This window comes from Orbicella faveolata, unplaced genomic scaffold (assembly GCF_042242905.1).
Source record: "Orbicella faveolata isolate gen_17 unplaced genomic scaffold, um_ofav_v1 contig_25, whole genome shotgun sequence".
In the NCBI taxonomy this organism is placed as follows: domain Eukaryota; kingdom Metazoa; phylum Cnidaria; class Anthozoa; order Scleractinia; family Merulinidae; genus Orbicella; species Orbicella faveolata.
The window spans coordinates 30,326,405-30,350,513 of record NW_028301553.1 but is presented as its reverse complement, the minus strand read 5'-3'; the positions used below and the strand labels follow the sequence as shown (position 1 = coordinate 30,350,513).

Below are 24,109 nucleotides of genomic sequence, written 5' to 3'. Positions count from 1 at the left end.
TTTTTCTTAAAATTCCTTAATACATTGGAATAAATTCAAGGAGCCTTAAACATCACAGTCTCCACCGTACAGTTTCTTACGATACCCTCTTCATTCCGGTTTGTTACTTTCTGTTGGTAGAAACATTTTTTTTTTTGTCTTAAATTCTGATCCACTCTACAACGAACGTCGCTCTAAATACTGGAACCCGAAACTCTACGGGACGGCAGTGTCACTCGGGATTCCTGGACCTTTCCTTAGAACTTGTAAAGCGGAGTTGTGTTGTCACAGTTAAAACACGACATCTTAAAAACATGTCCTTATAATCGTGTTTATTGACATTTTAGTGAAGTATAAGATGATATAATTGTCATAGACAAAGTAATTTTATTAACCTTTATCGTTTAATAATACCATAGTCGGGGTGAAAACTGAGAGTTTTAATTTCAACGCATAACTTCTTAGTTAAGCATTACAAGTTTCAACATGCAAGTGGGCAGAGCTTTTCCTGAGCGAGTATGTGGTTGGTGAGCAACCCTACTTTGAAACCTTAAAATTACATTTTGTGAGGGACGATTTAGACTGTACAACTTTTGTCGCATGGGACCTGTTGCCATGCAACATGCCCTGCTCGTGTCCTGTAACAAATGGCATCTGACCTCGTGATGAATATGAGGCCATAATTGTGATGATGTTTAGAAATTGTGGGTTTGTAAGCCACAGAGTGTCTAAGCTAAGATTGAAATTTGGAGGACTTATAGCATATTTAAATCAAGATCCTTTACATGCATGGAATGATGACGTAATATGACGGACAGCTTCACGACAGCTGCCATTTTCTATGGTCTATCTTGGACTTAATGATTCGTACAATACGCTAGATAAACAGCAAAATAGGCTTCAGATAGTAAAAACCGATATAAAAGCTAAAGTGAAAGAAAAAAATGCGCAGCAAATTGATTATTGTTTTTTTTTTTTTTTGCTTTTTTTTTTTTTAATGCGTTGACTACTTACTTTTCAGAAGAAAATCTGCTTAGTCTAAAATAATCAACCTAGGAACGCTTGTGAATAATTAACGTTAAAAAAAAATATTATTGTCTTTCTGCAAAAAGATAATTATGTGATTACGCTGTAAGTACACAAGTTTGATGTAACAAGTCCTAAGACCTGGTAACATGTGCAAACCACTGTTTTTTTCAACGAGATGTGAACAAACTTGATGCTTTTCGAGAGGTTCTCATCAAAATCTATTCTCGTACTTCCACTCTGCTAGCGTGAGTTGTTATTCTTTTAACGAAGCTCTGTATTAGTAGCAGAACTAGTTCCAGGACTTCGCAGCAGGTCAGGACCGATACCCCGATCCAAAGCCCCAGTTGGCCACCGATGTCAGCAATCAGGTTGATGCCCTGCAAGAGTCGTTGAACAAAGCGAAATTATTGATAATAAAACAAGCGTTTACGTTAAATTTTTGGAAGTAAAGACCCTCGTCAGCTTGATTATATTTCTAGCTCTTTTTTGACTAGCGTTCCGTTTAGTTATATTCTGGTAGCTGAATCATTCGTCTTAAATTGATTTCTCCATCTTGCACCCAGCATCTTGGACGCAACTTTTTTTCTCAGCAGTTCGATAAATAACGCAAAATAATGAAAAATCAGTGCAAAATTATTATTGAAACTGAAAAAAGGGTCCTTATTCTGCAATGCTGGTAAAGAGAGGAAAAGCGAACATTTTTCCGTAAGGCGATTTTTTATTTCACGTCAAAAACGGTTACAATGCAAACATTTTAGCATCAAAAAGTAAATCTCCTTTTCATAATTATTCTGAGAAAATAAATAAATAAATAAAGCTTTGGTTCGGTGCCATCACCCCCTACCCCCTATCACTCTTTCCCCCTTGTGACTAGGGTTAAGATAACTTAAAAATCATCGCAAATTTTAACATACTGAACATAATTCAAATGTTGTCAACCTTTGTATGCAGTTAAATAAACAAAATATGATCATTACCTTGTAGCTTAATTGCTCTTTCACTTCCTGAAAATTCAGCCGTTCGAAAAACACTTTGACCTGGAGGAAGTTTCGACTACAAAATTTAATCACAGAAGTAACGTCAAGTAATTGAAGACTTTTATCCAGCTTGTGTCTTTTAGCTAAAAATCACACATTTCTATAAATCGTATGTGAAAGACGACATCAAGCATCGATACTTAATTAAAGTCTATGTTATTTCTTTCCTATGGCAAAATTTGTACTTACTGCAATGAACCAGAACCATCAGCCTTTTGCTGTTCATACGCTGGATTTTGTCTTTTTAGAACACGTTTGAATAGCGTTTCCTGATAAATAATCATCAAATGTCAGTAAATCAGTTTTTTTTTCTTTCTTGGATTCCTGTAGTTTCACAAATGGGCAAACTTAACCCTAGTGGCAGTTAGCTCAAAGTTATACACGTATATCAATGGAAGTATTTAAACCTGGGGTTAACCTGTTTAACAGCAATTCATAGCTCCTCAAATGACAAGAAACGTTTCCCTGATACAAGGCGGACCTCAGGCGGGATCTGTTTCCCAGTAATATGTTTGAATTGAGCTAGAGCATTTCCAGCTGATTTTAATAACGCAAACAGCAAAGAAGGAATAATCTAACAAGCAAGCAAACAGAACAAGAGATATCTACCTGATATCCTTCGGAAGGCCACTCTGCCATCGACATGGTAGTCTTGTAAACAACCTCACTGGAAGTGTAAAGAAAGCATCGAATTGATGTGCTGTCCTGAAAAGTGCTTCTGGACTAGCAAAAATCTATTACACAATCAACGTAATTACTGCTTTATTCTTTTCCTCTGCATTATCCGATTGGAGTGATTCCGTGCAAATTTGTAGGAAATTAGTGCTATCAGATTGTGCAGGAATCAAATTCTGAACGCAACATTTCTTTAGAATTTTAAAATGCAACCAGATTGATGAAAGATATTCATAAAATCTAAAGCACCGTCAATCAGATTTACCTGCAAGGAACAGGGCAGTCTGGGTCGCAACCTAAACCTTCCGCATCAAACTTTGCAATTAAGTCGTCCAAGCAATGTCCTAGCAATTTTGAAACAAGAAAATGTATATTATTAAATCCAAAGGGTAAATCTGAAGGCACAGACAATGCTGTTTTGTATGCAGACCATCCACAGACTTTTATATTTAGCAATTAATTAGAAAGGATGGCAGTTGTCAGAGTTGAGCTCGGATATGTCGCCTACAAATTGCAATTCGAGCGAACTAGAAGTCCTTGGAAAAGTTAAGGCCTCGTCAACTGAGCCAAAGGGTCTTGAGTTTTGCAAACTGCATGCCCAAGTTTCATTATTGAGTCTTCGTGTGCTCTTATTGCTATATTGCTGCTCCTGGTTTTGTAACTGCGCTCTACCACGATGCATGGTCAAAAGATGAGACAATATCTAGGACCTCAGAAGAATAAGTGGGAACAAGGTAACGATAGTTATCTATTGCAAAAACATAAGATATATCTTTCGGGTATTTAAAAGGGAACAATTGCGGAATTTAGTAAAACGGAACAGCGAAGACAAAATATTGTTAAGGAATTAAACTTAAACTTGAGCCCAACACAATGGAGGCCTTCAAAACAGAATCCGTCGATAATTTGTTCTCGACAATAATAATCGTATCTATCTTATATCTATGTCTCCTGTAACCCTTCGGGCACGGCACTGACGTGACCCCACGTTGGTATTGTCCCAACGAAATTGAGTTAGGTTTATTTTCCTGCGTGTAAGAGGACCCATTGACTATGCCAAACGTCTTTAGCCGAGGTTCTATGGTATTTCAGGGGGAAAATGTTACAGTTTATAAGACGCAACATTAAACTTTCAACAAGATATACTTCCAAACCTGCGTCAGGTTTCTTGATGGTGTTACAGATATAGCGATCGTCGATCGGAAATCGACCCTCTGCACAGCCACATGTTTTGATTTGAATCATTGCCAGACATGACCTCATGCAAGACTGCAAAAAAAAAAAAAAAAGGAGAAGGAGAAGGAGAAGGAGAAGGAGAAGGAGTTGGGAAATGGGTTTGGGTACTCATTTCAAACGTTTAGTTCGTAAACAGCCTTCAGGTTGTAGTGTGCAAACGTCCTTTAATTTTAGAGCAATTGTCACATTTCTGCAAATATTTGGACACCCGAGATGACTGATCTGAGACGGCAGACATTTTGACACGTGACGTTATTTTCAATTGTGATATGGCTTCACGAGTGGCACGTAGTTATTACTGAAATAAATAGTCTGTGCTAAACTCTTTCTTAAGTTTTAAAGAAATCTCATTGGATGCTTTGACCCAACTCTTGCGCGTCAAAAAAGCAAGGAAAAGAAAGGTCTCTAGGTTGACCCAATACTGAACTCAAATAATCGGTATTAAAGTGCACACCTCGCGTGAATAAAAGGATCCAAAATTCTTGTGGTAAATGTCTTCATGATCGTGACTATTAGATGCTCTACAGCTTTGATTATTGAAAGGATCCACTCTCTTTATGACTTCCTAAAAACAAAAGGAATAACATGACAATAAAGAAACAACTTAAGGCAGAAAAAAAGCACAACAAAATCCGGACCTAATACAATTATTATGGAAATTCTAGGGCTCGAGAAGTATTCGAAACCATCAAATAACAACACCCGTACAGTGAATCTGTATCGGTATAGTACAGACGAACTCTAAACGGCGCTATGCTATGACAACTTATTGTTCGATAAAAATATTGAAATTACACATTGTTTAATTTATACTAAAATTGCATTGAAAACGACAACAAAAACAACAAAAGCACTCGGCCAGAAAGCCAAGCAAACAAACAAATAAACAAACAAACAACAAAAGAGCACCATTAACACCATCTTCAGCAAAAACACCAAAAGTGTATACTGCATACATTAGTCCTTTGAATTAGCACTGTTACGTTTCTTTCTGTATAAGAGGAAATCGCGAAAAATATTGTGAAAAGTGAACTGATCAACATGACACGGGCGTGGAACAAAGAAAATATCTGAGTCCCCGTTATTTACCAGACTGAGTATATATGATTCGAAAGAGAAATCTTTGTTTACGATGCGATTTTCCCCATTGGCATAAGCGAACCAGTTTCTGCTCGAGCTACAAAGACATCAGTTCTCATCATTCAGTTCATTAAACTCTCAGCAGTTTTAAACCCGGCTGCAGCGGTCTCTTTTAACGCATGCAAATAGTATAAACACATGGCATTCATGGAAAGCAGGCATTTTTGTTTCACTCTATTCACTTAATTGATTTTATTTTGTCTGAATTATTAGTATAATATATTGTAATTATAACGGTATTAGAAAGTAATTAGAGTTTTGAAATAGTATGGATAGTAGTATTTAGACTTAAGTATTTAGACTTGCACGAATATAAATCCTTCGAAGAGCACTGGCACATACTGGGCTAGACTGGTACATAAATGGGCTAGACTGGGGATCGCAATTGAACGGTCACTCAATATGTGAGTTCATTTATTTATTTATTTTTTTATTTTTTATTTTTTTTGGTAACAATTTTAAGATATATACCCTTCTAACTCCAACAGAAGTAGAAAATCCCGGAACGAGGTTGATTCCATCTTCGTCCGGAAAAGGCATCTCCCCTTGGTTATGGATGACAATCCTGGCCCCGGCAGCCTGACTAACCTCTGGTACATATTGAGCGGTCTCGATAAAGAGGTTCAAGGTAAGTCCTATGGGATTTGGGAAGAGAATAATAAATCAATCAAATATACGAAACAAGGAGAAACAAGATTAAAGAACCTCGTCCTATTTGGACTTATCACTTTTTGTATAGGGATGGTAGGTGTATTGAGGGAAGACCGGGTTTGTGGACAACTTGTCTCTAGCGCTTTTGGGCTTATGCGTTATAACTGACAATGTTGTTATTTTATGTCGAGAAACGTGAAAAACAATAAAAAACAAAACAAAATGAAAGTATAAGGTCGACGTGAGCGCACCCACTAGGTTTAGTTTTTCAAAGGTATATGCTGAAAGTAAGTTGCTCCATTTGACACCAAATGAGAAAATAAAAGCAAACATCCTGGATTCCTTTTCTTGGATTGTGTTTCGTCGGTGCATTTTTCCAATGCAGTAAAATGCTGCTAAAAAGAATAACACTATAAAGACGCTAACGAAATATGAACCAAAACGTGTCAACAATAACGAAACATACGGTCACCACTGACTTAGATATAATATTTGCCTTTTACTATATAGGGAAAAAAATCACAATATATTAATGGTGATTGGTACACTTGAAATAGGTTTACGCAGTTACGTTCACCCCACGGTATTACTTACGGATACCCAACAATAGGCCTTTTTTCGGGTTGCTGTTACCTCTGTTTCAAAATGAGATTTGGTGCACAACCTTTCATCTCTCAATTTTTGAGATTTTCTTGCACGTTCATTGTCTTGCAAATCAAACTCATCTCCATATGAAGTTGTGCACCAGGACTTGTTATGAAAAAGAGGCAACTCGGCAATAGCTTATTAGATGATCTTCTTTTTCTTCCTTAAAGTTACGTTAACATTTTTAACGTTAAAACGTGTTAAGTTAGTATCTATTGTTAATTACGAGTTCACCTTGATTGTTTGTTTGTTTGTTTGTTTTTTTCTCACCTCCATAGGGTCCAGTGCTGTGAGTAGCCAAGGTTGTTTGATTTTTCTTATCATCGTCCATCCCACCGTTAAAAGTGAAACAATTCCCGTAACGGTAATCCCAGAAGTGATGCCAGTATTTGGAGTAATTTTTCCTGAATCGTAGGAAAAAAGCTGTTTACTTCGGCTGCCTTAAATGTGTGCCAGTGATAGCAGAAAGCAATTTTTGAGTAACAATGCTTTGGATTTTCATTACAATGGAAAGATGGTTTGTTTGTTTGTGATCTCCGCGTCATTTTACATTCGAGAGCAACGACATCTTGACACCCCCGTCTATACAAATAACATCTTTTTTTGCCAGTATTCTTGATTTAGCCACATGTAGCATCTTTTTTCAACATTTTGTAATAATTTTATGTCAATTTAAGATTTTTTTTTCTGACTTCTTGAGAAATATTGTTAATCCAAGAGGCAGATTCAATGACTACATGAGAAGCCACTTAAATCAAAAGCAGTCTATCTTGTATAGAAAGCCGGTACTGTCTATTTATTAACATAAAAATGTTGTTTTTCCTATTTGAACACAACTTGGAGGGGGTGCACTAATCTCTACCCTTTTTACTACGGAGGAACTATTAGTCTGTAAGGCCAACGCTCGTCACGGCCGGTCATGGTCGGCACAGGCGTCAATGGGTTAAGAGACTGTAAGAGTCATACTCTATGGCATACCTGCAATCAATCCCTCTGAAGTTGCAGTCAAACACAAAGTCTTTATATTTGTGTCCCATCTTATACAACGCTGTTTGGTTCTCCAAAGCTAAATAGGACAGGAGAAATTCTTGAAAAAGGTAATCAATTCTGAGTTCCTCCTCTGGATCAAATAATTCGTCGGTGCCATTGTTTTCAGTGTCATCGATATCATTCTGAAAATCTGGAGTAGGTGTGACATCATCGCCTACAAATGAAATGTTCAAAATTGATCTGAAACTACACATGTATGAAAAGGTCAATTTGAAGTTCTATATGAATAGAACTGAACATGAAACGACAATTTCAAGCGGACCAAAACATCAAGACAATCGTGACGTCGTACATTACCTGCATCTTTCTCATCGCTTTTCATCTCCTCATCGAGAGCCTCATAAATTTCCTTGAATATATCGTCTATGTAATGGTCCGGTATTTCATTGTCTTTTATGGCATTCTGATTGCAAATGGTAACAGCCGGAAATTTTACCTCCTGTTGGTGTACATAATAATAATAAAAAAATCTACTTTGTAGAGAATAAATATAGGAATCTCACTTAGTCAAATATCTCGTTATGGACTCACACAACAAACAGAGCCTACGTGTAAATAAGAGCATCTTTGTTGACAATATTTGCATCATAAGCATAAGCGATATAGTTTCTGATGGAGCTACAAAAACATTAGTTGTGAATATTGAAAGGGCACAGCACGATTAACTGTCCAAAGGAATTAAAGCTGGCCAGATGTTTTGAATAATTTTTGTGCGACGCGGGTTAAAAACTCAAAATTTTACAAGGAGTGTATGAGCTCTTTATCGCTTGTGCCACCAAGAAATTTTGCATTTATTTGAAAGCCAATTTTTTCTCGAATATTACGCCCTAATAGCCAGAACTTTCACAGGCCCTTTAATAAGTTTCATGAGCTTTTCAGATTTCTGTAGTCAATTCGCGTCTAGCATGATGCCTTCTCTGTGCAAAGTCGTAAGTGTAAACAATGATGCCAGCAACGATTCTCCCATTAAAATGCCTTTGGTGAGTCTGGCTATGTCATTGTACTACTGCTACTGTTTTATTTCAACAAAACAACAGCTTTTGTCGCCCGTTGTTGGCCGATAATCAATAAAGGGCGCCGATTTTGTTAGACTCCTACTACGATCTATCTTTGTATTCTTTTGTTTTCCTTTTTTTAGGGTAAACAACGCTTAGCTCATTGGCTTTTGCATTCATTCACGAAAAAAAAAAATTAATGGCTGAGATCATTCTCTAGGAACGAGCAACGCAGTAAAAAAAGTAGTATAGTAGTAAACGGTAGTACATTTTATCTTTTCGGTTTACTTTTGAGACTACTATTTTGTATTACTCAGTATAGTAAGTGTCTTTGTTCTCTGATCGAGCTTTAAAATCTCGTCTCCTTTGAGGAAATAAGTCATATCCGGAAATAATTTAAAAAGGGCTAAAACTGGACATTTCAGGAAGACTGGTTTAAATGTTTTATTTGCTGAAAATACTCCGCGATAACCCTTCCGTAGGCCTGGCGATACGGGCAAGTCGTTTGTGGGAAATAACCCAGCAAGACTCCGTATACGAGTTTTGTCGCCATTAATTGGCAACATTTTCGAATAGACAAAAAGTTATATAAAGAAAAGTATGGACAGTATATATAGTATATGTTTTTCAACAGTTCTGGAGTTTATTCTCGGACTGTCGAGTCGAGTTCGGTGCCAAGTTATAAGTTAAAGGACCCAAGTCACCCTCCCCCATTTTCAATGCCATCGAAATTATTGACATTACATGATGAAGCGAGATCTTATTGCTTTACTGTAAGTTGTGTTTCTGAAGGTATGTTTAATCATCTTTAGACTTCCACAGTGACTGTTTTCTTCGTTTCGACATGTTCCGAATTAAATATAATAGCCAAACTTTCGCATGTGAACAAAAACAAAAGTGTCGCTGACTTCGGGGCCCTTTAATGCTCCTGTTTTGAATTTACGCCTCGCAGCTAGATTTATAGAAATATGTGACTGAAAAGTAAACTTGAAAGTCACATTGTTGTAAAGGTCGGGTAATTTTAAACATCAATACCTTTCAATGCAGTATACTTATTACGAATAAATGTTTAATATGTGTCCCAGACGTCATGTGAACTCTTTCTAATTGCCTCCAATGTGTTCTTTGCCAATTCATTAATCTGGTAATAACTGTTAAAAAAGTTATGAGCCACTTTGCATAATGTGTTTACCCACCGTTTTATGCCTGACTTTCACCACCGTGGATACAGGACGACTTAGGTATAAAGTAAACAAACCGTACGTCTGATAGAAGAACATGGCGAAGGCTCCAAGGATAAAAACTGTCCATATCGATCGGCTGAACAGCGTTTTGGCCTCAGCCAGTCTTCCAACTCCATGTGTAGTTGTGTAGCTGCAGAAATCTTTTACCAGTTCCTTAGGTGTTTGCCTCTCCTTGTTGTCTTTTTTGACTTCATAAGAAACGTCACCTGCCATGCCGCAGGCTTTTTGCGAAGTGTCAGAGCTTGTAAACCGGATGTTCTAGAGAACCGAGAAAAAAAAAAAAAAAAAAACGTGCGGGTTTCGAAAGTCGTTTATGTTCTCGCTTTCTTTCGACTTAAAACTATATATATAAAAAATAAAAATAATAATGCATTCCTTGAAGCTGTTTTCGTCGTCTGTTGTCAAGTGCAATATCGAGCGATCATTAAAGTTTTCTACACCTTTTAAATCTGAAAGTTGCGTAATACATCTCAGCCTAAGTACATGTGAACAAAAAGTCTTAGGCTTTCAGTTTTCACCAGGAACGTAAGTATCTAGATCTTAAAACATATCACGTTTGAATAAATCGTCATTATCAGTTCCATTTCTCCGTGTACATAAATAAATGTTAACAAATAAATATGACATCAGCTGCAGGCATACTGACTGTTTCAATACAAGTATCCTAGTAATGCCATGCTTTACTGACTTGTTTGGAATGGGAACGTACAATCTTACACGTTTTTATTACTTGTACCATGCAAAAGTCTTCAAATGATGCTCTCTTGACGTATTTGTTGAAAAAAATAACAATCCGTCCTTAAGCGAGGGTTACGATTGGCGTGATAAAGAAATCTTGTTGTATTACTGGCCCCGCGAAAGAACTAAATCTTACGGATGCATTTGACAAAAGGGTACGATAGTTCAAAATGAAAGCTCAGTCGATATTACATAAAGCTTGCTTACCAGTAAGTAAGGGGGATCTGTCAATAGTCCTTTACAGAAAAAGAGAAAAAGTAATTTCAAGCATTTATGAGACCGCTAGCCCGTTGAAAATGAATTGATTTAGGCTATCACAGCGATTCTCCGTAATTACGATAACGGGCCAATCGCGTCGTTCTTAAAGAAATATGAGATTTTACTTATTTATGACCGCAGTCCTATCTTTGAGATAAGCCAAATTTGTTTACCTGTTTCATTTTCCCGTTTACATTGTATGTCTTGTTTCCAGGATGACCACATCATGTTCTTTGTGGTCTGCCTGCATGTCTATGATTACATGACACGGAAATGGAAGGTTTTGAACCATTTCGAGCATAATTGAACTCACAAAAAGTGCAATGTTAAACATGCTACGAGCAGACCTTACATTGAACATTTGGAAGCAACTCTACAATACAATATTTAATGAACAAGGAGCCGCACTATTATCTTTTTGCGTGTAGCAGATAGCTTTTTAACTTGCAGTGTAAGACAAGAGCTCTATGTCAGTTATGATAACACACGAGGGCGGGGGAATTATGTCACTTAGTCGGCCATCCGAGAATCTTATTTTTGGCAGACAGACATAGTCGAATGCTGTTGTTTCGTCAATAACTTAGTTTTGAAAGCATTAAAGGCTGGAATTGTAAATTGCAGTAAAAGTAAATGCTCCAATATTGTGATCCCCCCTTGATAAGCCTAGGTGCTTTTGGGGGAAAACAATAACGAATATTAAAAAAAGAAACAAAAAAAACTGTTCGACCGGACCAGTCGATTTTTGATTCCAATGCAATTTTCATAGGGCTATCAAAGTGATTTTGCGTTTAATGGTTAGCTATCATACAGCTCCACAAAGAATAGAGAAGGCCTGCGAAGGAGATTGAGTGTGATGTTATCTTTTGGTCTTGGGGTCGTATGACGTCATTTGATAAGACGTCGTTAATTCCACCATTTTGGAAGGTCAATCATTTTGGATTCTAACATTTTATCGGAACGTGATAATACCACCAATTACTCAAACTGATGATAAATTAATCCCAAAAGGCAATGGAATAAAAATAAGTGTTAATTCTCGAATGCTGCTTCAGAAAACTGGAAATAAGAAGAATTAAAACACAGAAAATTAGGCGTATCTGGATGTCAAAATGCGGTTGCTACGGTCGTGCTAAATAGCGCAGAGGAACAGTTGACCCATCAAAACTTGTGCAAGGGATAAAGAAACAGCTACAAGACCCTTGGACACTAAAAATTGAATACTTTTGTCAAAATTCTGGAAAAAAAAAAAAAGAAAGCTATGTTCGCCCAAAAGTAAAGGTAACGCGATAACTGTACTTAATTTGTTCACAAATATGCCGAAATCAGTTAATCATTAACCAAATACAGGTGTATAAAAGAGTAATGGCGAATAAAACGTTGAGGGAATCACTCTCTAACGAGATTAGTATCCCATCGAATGTTGATCCGAATCACTTTACTATATACCTGCGATTGTGCTACGCGTCTGTTGACTTTCCATGAGCAACAATGGTCAAAAGACGTCTAACAAGATCGCATGCAATCATTTTGATCGCATACAGGGATACGATTTGCACTGCACTTGTACAGTGAATTTGACTGGAATTAAGGTCAAATAGGTCTCCTCTTCTCCATTTGACCATTCATTTGCATATCGTGATCACTACTATAACTCCCTCTAGCCACGCTATCCCATAAATTCCGGACAGAATACGATTTTAAAGTAAACAGACTACAGAAAGGTTTTTTTGTTTTATTTGTATACTTTAATGATTCGCAGAACCCTGGTACCTAGTACATGTATGTTAACCTTTTCATTTATAACGATACACAAGGAGACATCAACTACATTTCAGAACTGAACTTTATAAATATATATATGAACAGTCGTTTTTGGAACAATCGTTTTCTATATGCTTATATGGATGGTTATTATTGGCCTGTTCAATAATGAAACATTAGAACGTGGGCGATTAACAAAGGAAAAAGAAAAGACAAACAGACGAACAAAATCCTAAAATGAATGTCGTAAAACAAAAACGGAAGTAATTACTTTGGCGAATCGTAAAAGACGCAGACAATCCAGTGAACCAATCGAAACTGGAAGCATATAGAAATACATGTCGCTGACCCGAGGCGCGGAAAAACGTGGGTAAGAGAGTAACGATTAGTTTTGGTTTTGCTTCTGATTGGATGACTAAGTGGCGTAGGTGTTTTTAAGCCAATCGCTAAGCGTTGAAATGCAAAGCCAAAGCCAAAGCAAATTACTTTCGACACTCAGATGAAAAGCGCTATATTGCCTATTAAATAACTACATAACACCTATAATTATACCCGATCGTACCTTTTTTGGTACACTTCGGCGACATATCGGGCAAGTTTGGTCGAGCCAGGGTTCGTATTTTGGCGAGAAGTAGTCGAGCCAAAATACCCATGGTGGGACAAAACAAGCTTGATATTTCGCTGAAGCGTACCAAAAGGTACAATTAGGCATTATCATACCCAAACTCGGCCCAATGAGCATGATATCGTAGTCATATCAAATATCGCAGGATATCAGGACAGACAGGGTTTCTGATTGGCTAATTGCGAATTTGGGTACGGTAACGCCACGTAGTTGACACTGGTTTTAATTTCTTCTTTTTCTGTTTCTGCACCTTAGGGCTGTACATGAATTATCTTTCGTCTTGAAATACGATCAAGGGCAGTTTGCACTATCATGACAACTAACTCCACAAACTCGCAGCACGTTAGCACTGAGATGCCGATCCAAAGTCCCAGTTGGCCTCCGATGTCAGCAACAAGATTTACGCCCTGACAAAACAAGAGGTACATGCTGGTGACATTTAATTCATAACTATCTATCCACACCTCTACACCCCCCTACTCCCCTCTCTCCCCTCCCTTCCTCCCTCTCTCCTCTCCAAACCTTACTCCACCATTTTTATTCAGGTCTGCAAGAAGTTAACGAACGTTCTATCAACGAGAGTGATATAACTTTGGTTATGCATAACTCTCACCTTTGATTTACTTAAGCCTATTATAAGTAAGCCCAATTCATTTCAAAGCATACAAAAAAAATTGAAACCACTAAAGAGCTAAAAACATCATCATCATCATCATCAACAACAACAACAACAACAACAACAACGAAACACATCGCTCAATCATCGTGTAAGTCGGACTGAACAGACGATGATTAAAATACTTTTTTCAGTACTTTTTTTTTTTTGCAATAGATTTAAAAATACTTGCAAAAGACAATAAACCACAGCGCTTTTAGGTTTTTACCTCCACCTAATTCCCCCGCGCCGCGTTTGCTCTAGTTGAAAGTTGATGGGGCTCGGCTTAAGAGGAGTAAGTTGCAATCACATAGTTAAGTTTCAAGATAATGTAGTTAAGTAGCAATGGAATGCCCATGAAAACTAAGTGGTTGGAATCCACTAAGAAGAACAAGTATAAATAATAGCCTCGTAAAGGAAAGGCAAAGGGATACAGATATACTGGCATGCCTTACCTCATAGCTTATTCTTTCAGATACCCTCTCATAGTTCAGCTGCTCGTAAAATATTTTCGCCTGAAGCAAGTTTTCGCTGCAAGACGAGGAAAGCAAAGTGCCAATTAATAGTCATATCATTAAATGCCTCAACGGAAAGATACTACGGTACTGTAGGTCTTATTTGATAGATATTATTTCAATGTGCTTCAGTACTAGCTTATGTACCTCAGATAATATCCTCTATACAATTCATTTGCATAGACGGTTTTTTCCTTCACACGGCTCTCAAGGATTGCCTGAGGAAGAGAAAAAAAAAATTATAAAACATCATTAACACGATCACTTCACTCTAGAATATATCTCAGACAAACCTGAACAGATTTACAAAAACTCTCATACCTCATATCCAGAGGCAGGCCAATTTCCCATTGACAGTGTGGTAACAAATTGGACTTCTCTAGAAAAAAAAAACGGTTGTCAATTAGTAAGCCTTATATTTTACCACATAATAACATATATCGATTATTACTATTCAAAACATGTTTCTTTGCGATATTTACTTCTTAAAGAACATTAAGTTGTTATAAGCACACACATCGTTTACAGGACACAACGAGCAACGCATATCTTTGTTACTAATGTCACATAAACAATATCAATTTGCAACCGTTACATATTATATTAAAAATCTGGCACTTCTTTGGGAACAAAATATTCAGCGGAGTTAATGCTCATGGTGTTGTGGTGTTGTCCCCGTTGATATGTATTTTTATTTAAAACAATCTTATCAGTACCATGGATTCTTCGAGGAGTTATAAGCGTTTTTTTCTAGACTAGGAAAATCCGCCATGAACCAAAACAGAAGGATTAAGGCAGTTATAATTATAGTAGGGTTCGCTTCAAAAATAGCATATGCACATGCGAAATAGCCCTGATGCACGCTGTCAACAGAATGGCTAATTTCACCACCAAGCCTCAGTTTGAAAATGCAAATTGTAAATTTTGTCATGGACAAATTTCCAAAGCAGCTAAGATGAAAAGAATACCCACGTAAAAATAACGCGGTGAGAGAGGCTCGAAAAAATTTCGTTCAAACCGGGGTTGGTGGTGAAGTTTGACGCAATGACGCATAAGACCAATTTACCTGCATGGTGTAGGACAGAGTTTCTCACAGTCCAGCTCTCCAGTGACTAGTTTCAGTTGTATCTTCTCTAAACATTTTGCTGGGAAAGGGATGACATGGTGGACTCAGCAACTTGCGAAAATAATGGGAAATACAAATAAAATGTACATACACTGACCAATGCAGAATTGGTCTCGGTTGCGTTTGCGTTTGTCCATCAGCTGCGTTCAAAATTCTGTTGAATGAAGTTACATAAAAATATATATACATAGCTTACGGAAAAATTCGCAGGGAGTAACTGATTGACTGTCGTTGGTGTTGTTTTTGTTGTCCTTTTCTTTTTTTTCCTTCATTTTTTTCCCCAGTTAATTCCGACAATCGTTGTTGATTGAAGAACTGCGTAATGTATTGAAATATGCAATCGCTGTTGCATAGGCACTGTTGTATGATGTATTTAAAACAGTCATTACAAGCTATTCGATCACTTTAGTAGTCAGTCAGCCAGTAGGTCGCATGTTCGTTTGTTTGTCGGTCCGTCCAGTTTTCAGTTTATCCCTTTTCTATCGTTTTCACCTGTTGACGAATTTCGCAAGTTACATATTTCTGCATCAGATGGAAACTGGCCTGCGGCACATCCACAGGTTGAGATTTGTTTTTCGGCCTGGCACGAGTTCAAGCAGGTCTTTAAAAGAAATAAAAATAATGGCTATTTAAATAAGCGAAGAAGTTTAAGATATGTCTCTACCGAAGATATTTTTTACCACATTAGCCCATCAACTAATTGTAAATGGGTGATGAGTTTAAATGTGATATTGCAAAACAAGTAGTATCAACAACGACAACCAACAGATAAAGAAACAAACAAAATTACAAACGAAGAAAAACTCATGGGGAAAAGTTATTGCAAGAATATTTACCGGTCATGTCAGCTTCTTAAAAACAATATCTATGATGTGTATAGGCTTGACATTTCTATAGTAATAGAATTTAGATGAAAATAATTGCCAGATACGCTCCGAAACGATACTTACATGTTATTACTCGAAAATTTAGAGGCAGTGGTACAGAATCATACATGGAATATGTATTACCTGTCTGGAATAAGAAGCGCCGTATTTCTTGACATACATGTTGTCACTGTTTAAGTCCTTCTCTGACACACAGCTCCCGTTACCAAAGGGATCTACCCTGTCGATAATGCTCTATAGGGAAGAATAAAAGGAATTCAGTAATCTCAAAAAATAATACCCAGTTAGTTTGAGGGCCAAAAAAATATATAAACATTTTTTGAGTTGCTGCTGTAAGTGGTCAGGTACAACAACTTCTCTTCTTCGACGTAAAAAAGGCAAAAATCCATGAGTCTTGAAACACTCAAATTTAACTTCTTGCCCCGTTTCAGAACATGATGCATTTGACACACTTAAAATATGGTACCTTTTATATAAGAACAATCAGACCAAAATTACAACATCACAAGTTCTAACATTATCATCAGTCCTCTATCGGCCTGTCCCATTAATTTTTCAGATTAAACCAAACACTTCTACTACAGTAAGTAATAGGCCTTTTATCCAAATATAGCAGCTCTATGGTTTACCCTTCTTATCCCAAATGAAGTGGATCGGCTTGGCAGTACACTGTAACCTTCATTGTTAGGAAATGGCATTTGCCCTTGATCATGAACCACAATTCTTGCCCCAGCTGTATCACTTAGTTCTGGGATGTACTGCGACTGCTCTATAAATAGATTCAACTTAAGACCTAATAAAAGATGAAGATAAGTAACAGAATGATTAAAAAGATTTCAAAACTTTCGATGTACACGCATTCAGTTAAAAATTAAATAACGTACGCTTTGAAGTAAAAGAAAACGTGGCAATTATTGTTTGCAGCACTTGAAAACAATAGTTAGTATCAAAATTTATCAACAAGAGAGCACCAAAGGGTTGTTAACAACGAACTGAAAAAAAGTAACACAAAATCTAAAGATTATGGCTTATTTGGGTGAATTTTAAACAAAGACTCGATTATTGCGTGTATATTTGCTTGTCGTTCTTGTATAGTATTATTGCAAGTTAAGAAACGTTTGGTAGGTTAATCAGTAATTAATTCAGGTAACCAGCTGACGTCAAGCTAATGTTCAGAATCAGTTCGAAATTCGATATCTAGCTCCAAAGTAAGAAACACACAATTATAGTTCAGAGTTATATCCATTCAAAGCCGGATATTAGTCGGTTTACTTCGCTGGGTCAAACCCTTTCTTTATCAAAAAACTTGCGTCCCCTAACTGTTCAAGTCAGAAACTATTACCGCCTGTTGGCCCAGTGACGTGGGAGGACAGAACTCTTTGTTTTTCACCATTGTCATCTATACCACCATTAAAAGTGTAGCAGTTGCCATAGCGATAGTCCCAAAGACGATGCCAATACCGCGAATAGTTCCTAAAAAGTTGAAATGGTTCAAAATTAGCGACCATGTGTTCTACTTTAAATGTTCTACTGCGAATTCGGTATTTTCATTGAAGCTAAATTGTATTTCGTTAAATTGAAAATCAAGTTTTCCTCTTTAGGTGTACTTTTGAAATCCTGAAGCAATGCTAATTAAATACAATGATACAATTAAGTTACCCCATGTATCAAAGGATATATTTTAGTTCAAGTTTAACACAAAACGAAAGTCGCTCAAATTCATGTTGATAGTAGGGGATTATTTGCCCTTTATTATTAGAATTTTATATCAATATTTATATTCCTGCATTATCTTTAACATTTTAGTACTATGAATTGACCTGCAGTCATATCCCCGAAACGAGCACTCAAAGACGAGATCCTCAAACTGATGCCCCATTTCGACTATCATTGAATCGTTTTTTAGTGCCAGCTCGGCACGGATAGCTTCTTCAATTTCGTATTCCTGTTCTTTGGTTTCCTCCCCAAGCCCGCCAAAGTAATAATCGTAGTCGTAATCCCAGTAATCGTAGTCATAGTAATCGTAGTCAAAGTAATCATAGTCGTAATAGTCGTAGTCATATGGAGGATAGGTAGTCCCATCTGTGTGGGGACCAGTGGGGACATCTGTGGTGTTGCTTCCATCAGAGGAAGGTTGCAGTGTTTCTTGGGTCGACGAATCAGTTGGAAGTGTATGAGGGGCCGAGTTTGAATTGGTGGGAGCAGTGGCACCAGGTCCGGATGTACTGTTAGCTGCTTCGGAATCATTGTTTGGCTTTAGTGCTGAAATGGAAAGAGAAGGGGGGAAGCTTTGGCAACAGAAGTGAAAGAATGAAATAGAAGGACTAAAGTGAAGGACCAATCAAAGAAGTCAACGATAGCAGTCAAATTAAATCAAGATCCATTGATAGTGGTGAGCAAGAGAATTGCAGAAAGCTCTCATCTATATGTCCAGATGGTCGCCTGCCAGAATAACTTGCTACGTTCAACTTTCCAAATTTTTGCCATTTTTCCACTCTCTGGAAAACTGTCAGTACATCTCTAAAAGTTGTCCGCGATTTTTTTTTTAATTATGTAAAGATCATACAGTGAGAAATGTGGCATCTAAAGGGAAACACATTAAAACAGCACTTTCCGTAAAGCTTTCCAAATCCAAATCAGGTCTAATATTTAAATTTACACGTTCACGTTTATGTAAAAATAGTTATTTACATAACATGATTGATTAAGTAAGAGATATCCATACCTTCTAGCTTAAGTTCCTCCAAAATTTCATCTATGAAGTTATCCGGAAGCTTGTCAAGTCGAATCATATTTAAATTGCATATGGTCACAGCTGGAAATCTGACATGCTAATAAAGGAGAAGTTCACAATATTTCATAATCCTGAACTTACAGATATCGAACAAAAGTCACGGCAACTATTTTTACCTATGAAGGTACTGAACAGAGTAAGTTCAGTTTTGTATATATGTGGTGCAAACGCGTCCAAGCAACCATATCGGTGGACTGACCAGTGACAATGGCTGGGCCGGTTAACTAACCGAATGGCCAACCGAGACGGTTTTTTTTTTTTCTTTAACTTTCATTTCTTTTTTTACAGTGTCATTTTTGTCACCGAAAAACAAACACACAAGTGAACAAAAACAAAACAAAACAAAATAAAACAAAACAAAGGTAAAGATCCTCTGACAGGCCATTTACGACTGATCTCCTTGGAAGTGTTCGATCAGTTGTTAATAAATTCATTTTTCCCAATTTCCCCTCTTGAAGGAAAGATCTCCTTTGAAGGCTTTCCCGACAATAAAGAGTTCATTGTCTTGTCTACGCTGAGTGGAATTTTCTCGTTTTGATACCAAACGTGTTCTAACATTTTGAAGAGACTCGCCTAGTATTCATAAATATCACATAAAATAAACTATTTTGTAATGACGATCATGTATCGTCGAATCTTTTCCCAATTCCTTACTATGTAATAAGTGAATGTAAAACAGCAATGTACACGTCGAATACTTACACTATCGTGTTGGACGGTAACTACAGTTGACACAGGTCGGCGTAAGTAAATTGCAAACAAGTTGTAGGTCTGCACTACAAACATGGTAAGGGCGCCAATGCAAAACAGACTCCATGCTATTCGACGAAAAACACCACCACCATCTGCCAACCTCCCAAGACCATGAGCGGTAGTGTACCCACAGAAGGTAGATATCACTTCTTTGACTGAAGGCTTTTTGGAAGCGACCGCCTTTTGTTTGTCGTTTTCGGCTGCCAGTTTGGCCATGTGTTCTTTAGATACTATTACTGAGGAAAATAAATTAAATGACCTTTGGTTAGAATTTTCTAGAGGCGAACATCCTCGTCTGCTCTTGCTTGAGTAAGTAATGTTTTAAACAAAACATAAACTGGGACAAGTTTCATTTGCTGTTTTTATAATTTAGTGGAGGTGGTGGTATATTAGAGTTTTCTTTATAATTTGTATTCATTTCGAAATAAACGTCAGCGAATCAGAAAGAAGAAAAAAAAATTAAGAACGTACATTGATTCATCCCCCTTAGTCCAAGGAAGCACAATATATGTGCATTAAAATCCCGCGATTAACATCCATGATAAACGGACATTTCAATATGTATGGGTTATTGACCAAGCTTGTTCAGTCAAGATGGCTGGATATTGGCCAAGTTCTTTTTTTGCGCGTTTATGGACCGAGACGGAGTCGAGGTCCATAAACTCGCAAAAAAAAGAACGAGACCAAATGAAGCCATCTTGACCGAACAAGCTTGGTCAATAAAGGATTTATTATATGGCTTTCGGGGAAATTTTTCCTACGGGACACGGCGGGTAGTCCCGAGCGGGCAAGATAGCTCCATCTTGCCTACTCGGGTAGCCAATCACAGAGCTAGCCATATAATAAATGATAGTGAATGCATAGATAAGTTTCTTTCGTTGTTTCTTGCTTTCTTTCTTTCTTTTCTGTTTTTTATTATTTTTTTATTATTATTATTATTTTTATTCAAACCTCTATAAGACACAAGAGTAAATAATTGAGAACAACTATTAACATAGACTGAAAAACTGAAGAAGACTGGAAAACAACAAAAAAAATCCATTCGAGTAGATAGTGGGTGCTTTAATAAGTTTTTTCCTTTTTTCTTTCTTTTTTTCTTTTATTCAAGCCTCTTCAGGACATGAGGCTAAAGAATTTTCGAGAACTATCAAAATTGGTAGAAAACCTGGGGAAGGAATGGTTTAAAAGCATCGTCGATATTATTTATTTTCAGTAATTCATTAACAACCCTCATGGGATACCAGGAGCCATAATCAAAATGCTTCGGAGTGGTAAGTCGGTAAACAAGCCAGTGATTATGGGGCTTTGACTGCGAAAGACACAGGCTTCTCGCATATGTAATTTGGCTTCTTTCAGGGTAGAGTAATTGGGATGCTGTTAAACTGATGCAAGACAGATTTAAGACTACTAGCAAGTCTCTTATGTAGTTAACAGCGGGTTATTTCTACAAGCATGACTTGACACAACTTAACTCACAGCTGGACGAATAGCGTCTAAGCAGCTCTTTATCGCAGGCGATAGTTCGGATGCGGCATGGCTGTAAACTAGCTGAGCTTAGTGCTTGTATAGCTAAGTGCATGACCACTATAAGTACGATTTACAATTACATAGAGTTATTTTTTGTTTCAACGATAAGTGCTATTCTTATACGAAAACTCGGTGTTTGAAGCTTCTGGCAGCTCGGAAAACTAACATAATTTTATAATTGTAAATAGGAGTTTTTTGTTCACGCAAAAAGTTGTTACAGTTATAGATATACACTAAACGTAAACTGCGTAACTTTTAAGTTTAGACAACTCCATTATATTTTAACGATATCTCCAAAATGATTGAAATATGGATGTTACTGGATGCACGTATCCCATCTCAAAGCATGCCTCAACAAAATTAATAAAGATGAGATAAACTGGTCCACGCATTTTGAGAGTTGTAAAGTTTAAGTGGTATGTCGATATTCCTTGTTTATGCCCTCTTTATAATCTTTCAAGATTGTTAGATCCACTGAAGTAAAAGGAAACGTATTGCCAGGATACCGCTGTTTAGCACGTTTTTCGTAACTAAATACCTTCAACTGCCTTGTGTCAATAATTAATAGCAATTTACAACGTTCAGCCACTCTTTAAAGAATGTTATAATTCAACGCTTTTTTAAACCTTAGTCCAATGGTCGTTTTTACAGGTTAATACACAAGAAGTCAAGATTAGTAAAAGGTCGCTAAAAAGATAAGTACCTTGTTAGATGATGGAAGGCAGACGGTTACAGACTGTTTTGCGCGGTTTGACACAAACAATGTTGCCAGCATCTTGCAGAACCTTTTAGCAAATGCTGCGTTTATTCACCGTTATGTTATTCAATGAAAGAGTCATGTAAATTTAACCAATCATACGAGATGAATAATAAACCGATTTTTTTAAGTGACGGAGGAACCAATTAAATCGCCTTGTACCTCTCAGCGTGAGAAAAGAAATATATGAGGATTTTGTTCTTTTGAGTAAATTTAGTCAACTTTGTCAGTGCTTTTTATCAGACGGATGCAGAACCAGTAAAATGACGTTTTACAATTATTTTTACGTTCTCTATTTAATGTCCTAAAAAAGAATAGCAAAACGGAAAGAGAAAAAAATATATATGTGGAGCATCACTTCATTAAAAATTGACGAGTGAAAACGATGAATTCAGGTACAAAGGTAAATGGCTTTTACAATTAAGGTATCCAACTTCTAAAGTTTGATGTCTTGGGACCGCGAGGCTTTGGCAACCACGCAAGACGGGTAACATCAGAAGTTGGAAGTTTAACAAAATAAAAAAAAAATACTTAAATTTGTTAGTCTAGTCTCTTACATCTATCCATTTTTAATGAAGTGATGTTTTATATTAAAATTTGCGTACCACAACAAAAACATGCCGCGCATCAAATGCTAATATTTTTACAAAAAAAGTGAACTACAGACGTTTCCAGTGTAATTCTGACTCTCTCGCTGCGTTTCAAATCTTTGCTGTTGACACCCAGATACAGACTCATTCTCCCCGTTTCGAAAAAACTAAAAAAAATAATCAAAAACAACAACAACTATGGGAGATATATAGGTATTCTTCTAGAAAAATTTATTTAAAAGATCCCTCTTCACAAGTCTCGAACGTTCTCATTATTGGTGCGATAGAATTGGAATCTAGTACTCAGTTTATCAGAGCTTTCACATGAGAACTGCAAGGACAGTAGTTTCGAGTCTTATAAGTGAACTTTTAGGTTTGCTCAAGGATGACACCTGCATTTCTTACTCTGTCATGTTATTTGATTTACATTCCGTTCTATTGGGAGTGCAAATATGCGCACAGACCAGTGGCTATATTTCGGCCAGACTGCTCATAACCAAGCGTTCAAAACTTTTTCCTCTGTCCATTTCACTGAAATCCAAAAAAATCTCGAATTAGTTTAGAGTCCCTGGGACTCGTAAATATCGCCCAGGTTCCTGGAAATCGAACTAAAGTTGGTCAAAATTACGCCGCGCGTAGCCCGGTCTCGGCGACTTTCTAGTCACTAAGTGGCTATATTTCAGCCAGACTGCTCATAACCAAGGGTTGAAAAATTTTTCCTCTGTCCATTTCACTGAAATCTAAAATCTTCTCGAATTAGTTTAAAGTCCCTGGCACTCGAAAATATCGCCCAAGTTCTTGTAAATCGACCCAAAGTTGGTCAAAATCACGCTGCGCGTACCCTGCTCTCGGCGACTTTTTAGTCACCAAGTGGCTATATTTCAACCAGACTGCTCATAACCAAGCGTTCAAATATTTTTCCTCTGTGCATTTCCCTGAAAACCAAAGTCTTTTCCAATTAGTTTAGAGTCCCTAGGACTCGGAAATATCGCCCATGTGTTCGGAAATTAAATCGACCCAAAGTTGGTCAAAATCCGGTCTCGGCGACTTTCTAGTCACTAAATAAGTTAAAGCGGGGCTATATTTCGGCCAGACTGCTCATAACCAAGCGTTCAAAACTTTTTCCTCTTTGTATTTCACTGAAAACCAAAGTGTTCTGGATTTAGTTAGAGTCCCTGGGACTCGGAAATTAAATATTGCCCAAAATACTGCAAATAGACCCAAAGTTGGTTCAAATCACGCTGCTTGTAGCCCGGTCTCGGCGACTTTAAGCACAGTCCAAATCGATAGACTTCCACAAGTGAAATACAGGTGTGTAGATTTGGGGGAGGGCTAGAAGTAGCATCTTTAAAAAGTTAGGTAAGTATTGGTTGGGATCCCCGCACTTAACACGCGAGTGTGGCGCATCTCTAAAAGCGCCAAAACTTACGAGAAAACAAAAT

The 24,109-nt window shown here is 37.2% G+C and overlaps 2 protein-coding genes across 2 annotated transcripts; both read right to left on the bottom strand.

Moving 5' to 3' along the window:
- Positions 1 to 125: 125 nt before the first annotated feature.
- On the bottom strand, positions 126 to 10,083 carry LOC110059197 (epithelial sodium channel subunit alpha-like). The gene is made up of 12 exons (XM_089294867.1): positions 9,634 to 10,083; positions 7,740 to 7,881; positions 7,371 to 7,596; positions 6,663 to 6,796; positions 5,568 to 5,731; positions 4,411 to 4,521; positions 3,875 to 3,989; positions 2,986 to 3,064; positions 2,655 to 2,712; positions 2,235 to 2,314; positions 1,986 to 2,061; positions 126 to 1,385 (listed from the first exon to the last, which is right to left on the bottom strand). The coding sequence occupies exons 1-12, from the start codon at positions 9,892 to 9,894 to the stop codon at positions 1,227 to 1,229; spliced, it is 1,605 nt and encodes a 534-aa protein (XP_089150993.1). The 5' UTR covers positions 9,895 to 10,083; the 3' UTR covers positions 126 to 1,226.
- Positions 10,084 to 12,827: 2,744 nt separating this feature from the next.
- LOC110059196 (epithelial sodium channel subunit alpha-like) lies at positions 12,828 to 20,553 on the bottom strand. Its single transcript, XM_089294949.1, has 12 exons — positions 19,743 to 20,553; positions 18,972 to 19,077; positions 18,067 to 18,508; positions 17,589 to 17,719; positions 16,876 to 17,039; positions 16,370 to 16,480; positions 15,852 to 15,960; positions 15,300 to 15,378; positions 14,555 to 14,612; positions 14,381 to 14,451; positions 14,174 to 14,249; positions 12,828 to 13,470 (listed from the first exon to the last, which is right to left on the bottom strand). The coding sequence occupies exons 1-12, from the start codon at positions 20,007 to 20,009 to the stop codon at positions 13,315 to 13,317; spliced, it is 1,770 nt and encodes a 589-aa protein (XP_089151075.1). The 5' UTR covers positions 20,010 to 20,553; the 3' UTR covers positions 12,828 to 13,314.
- Between the last annotated feature and the right edge of the window lie 3,556 nt (positions 20,554 to 24,109).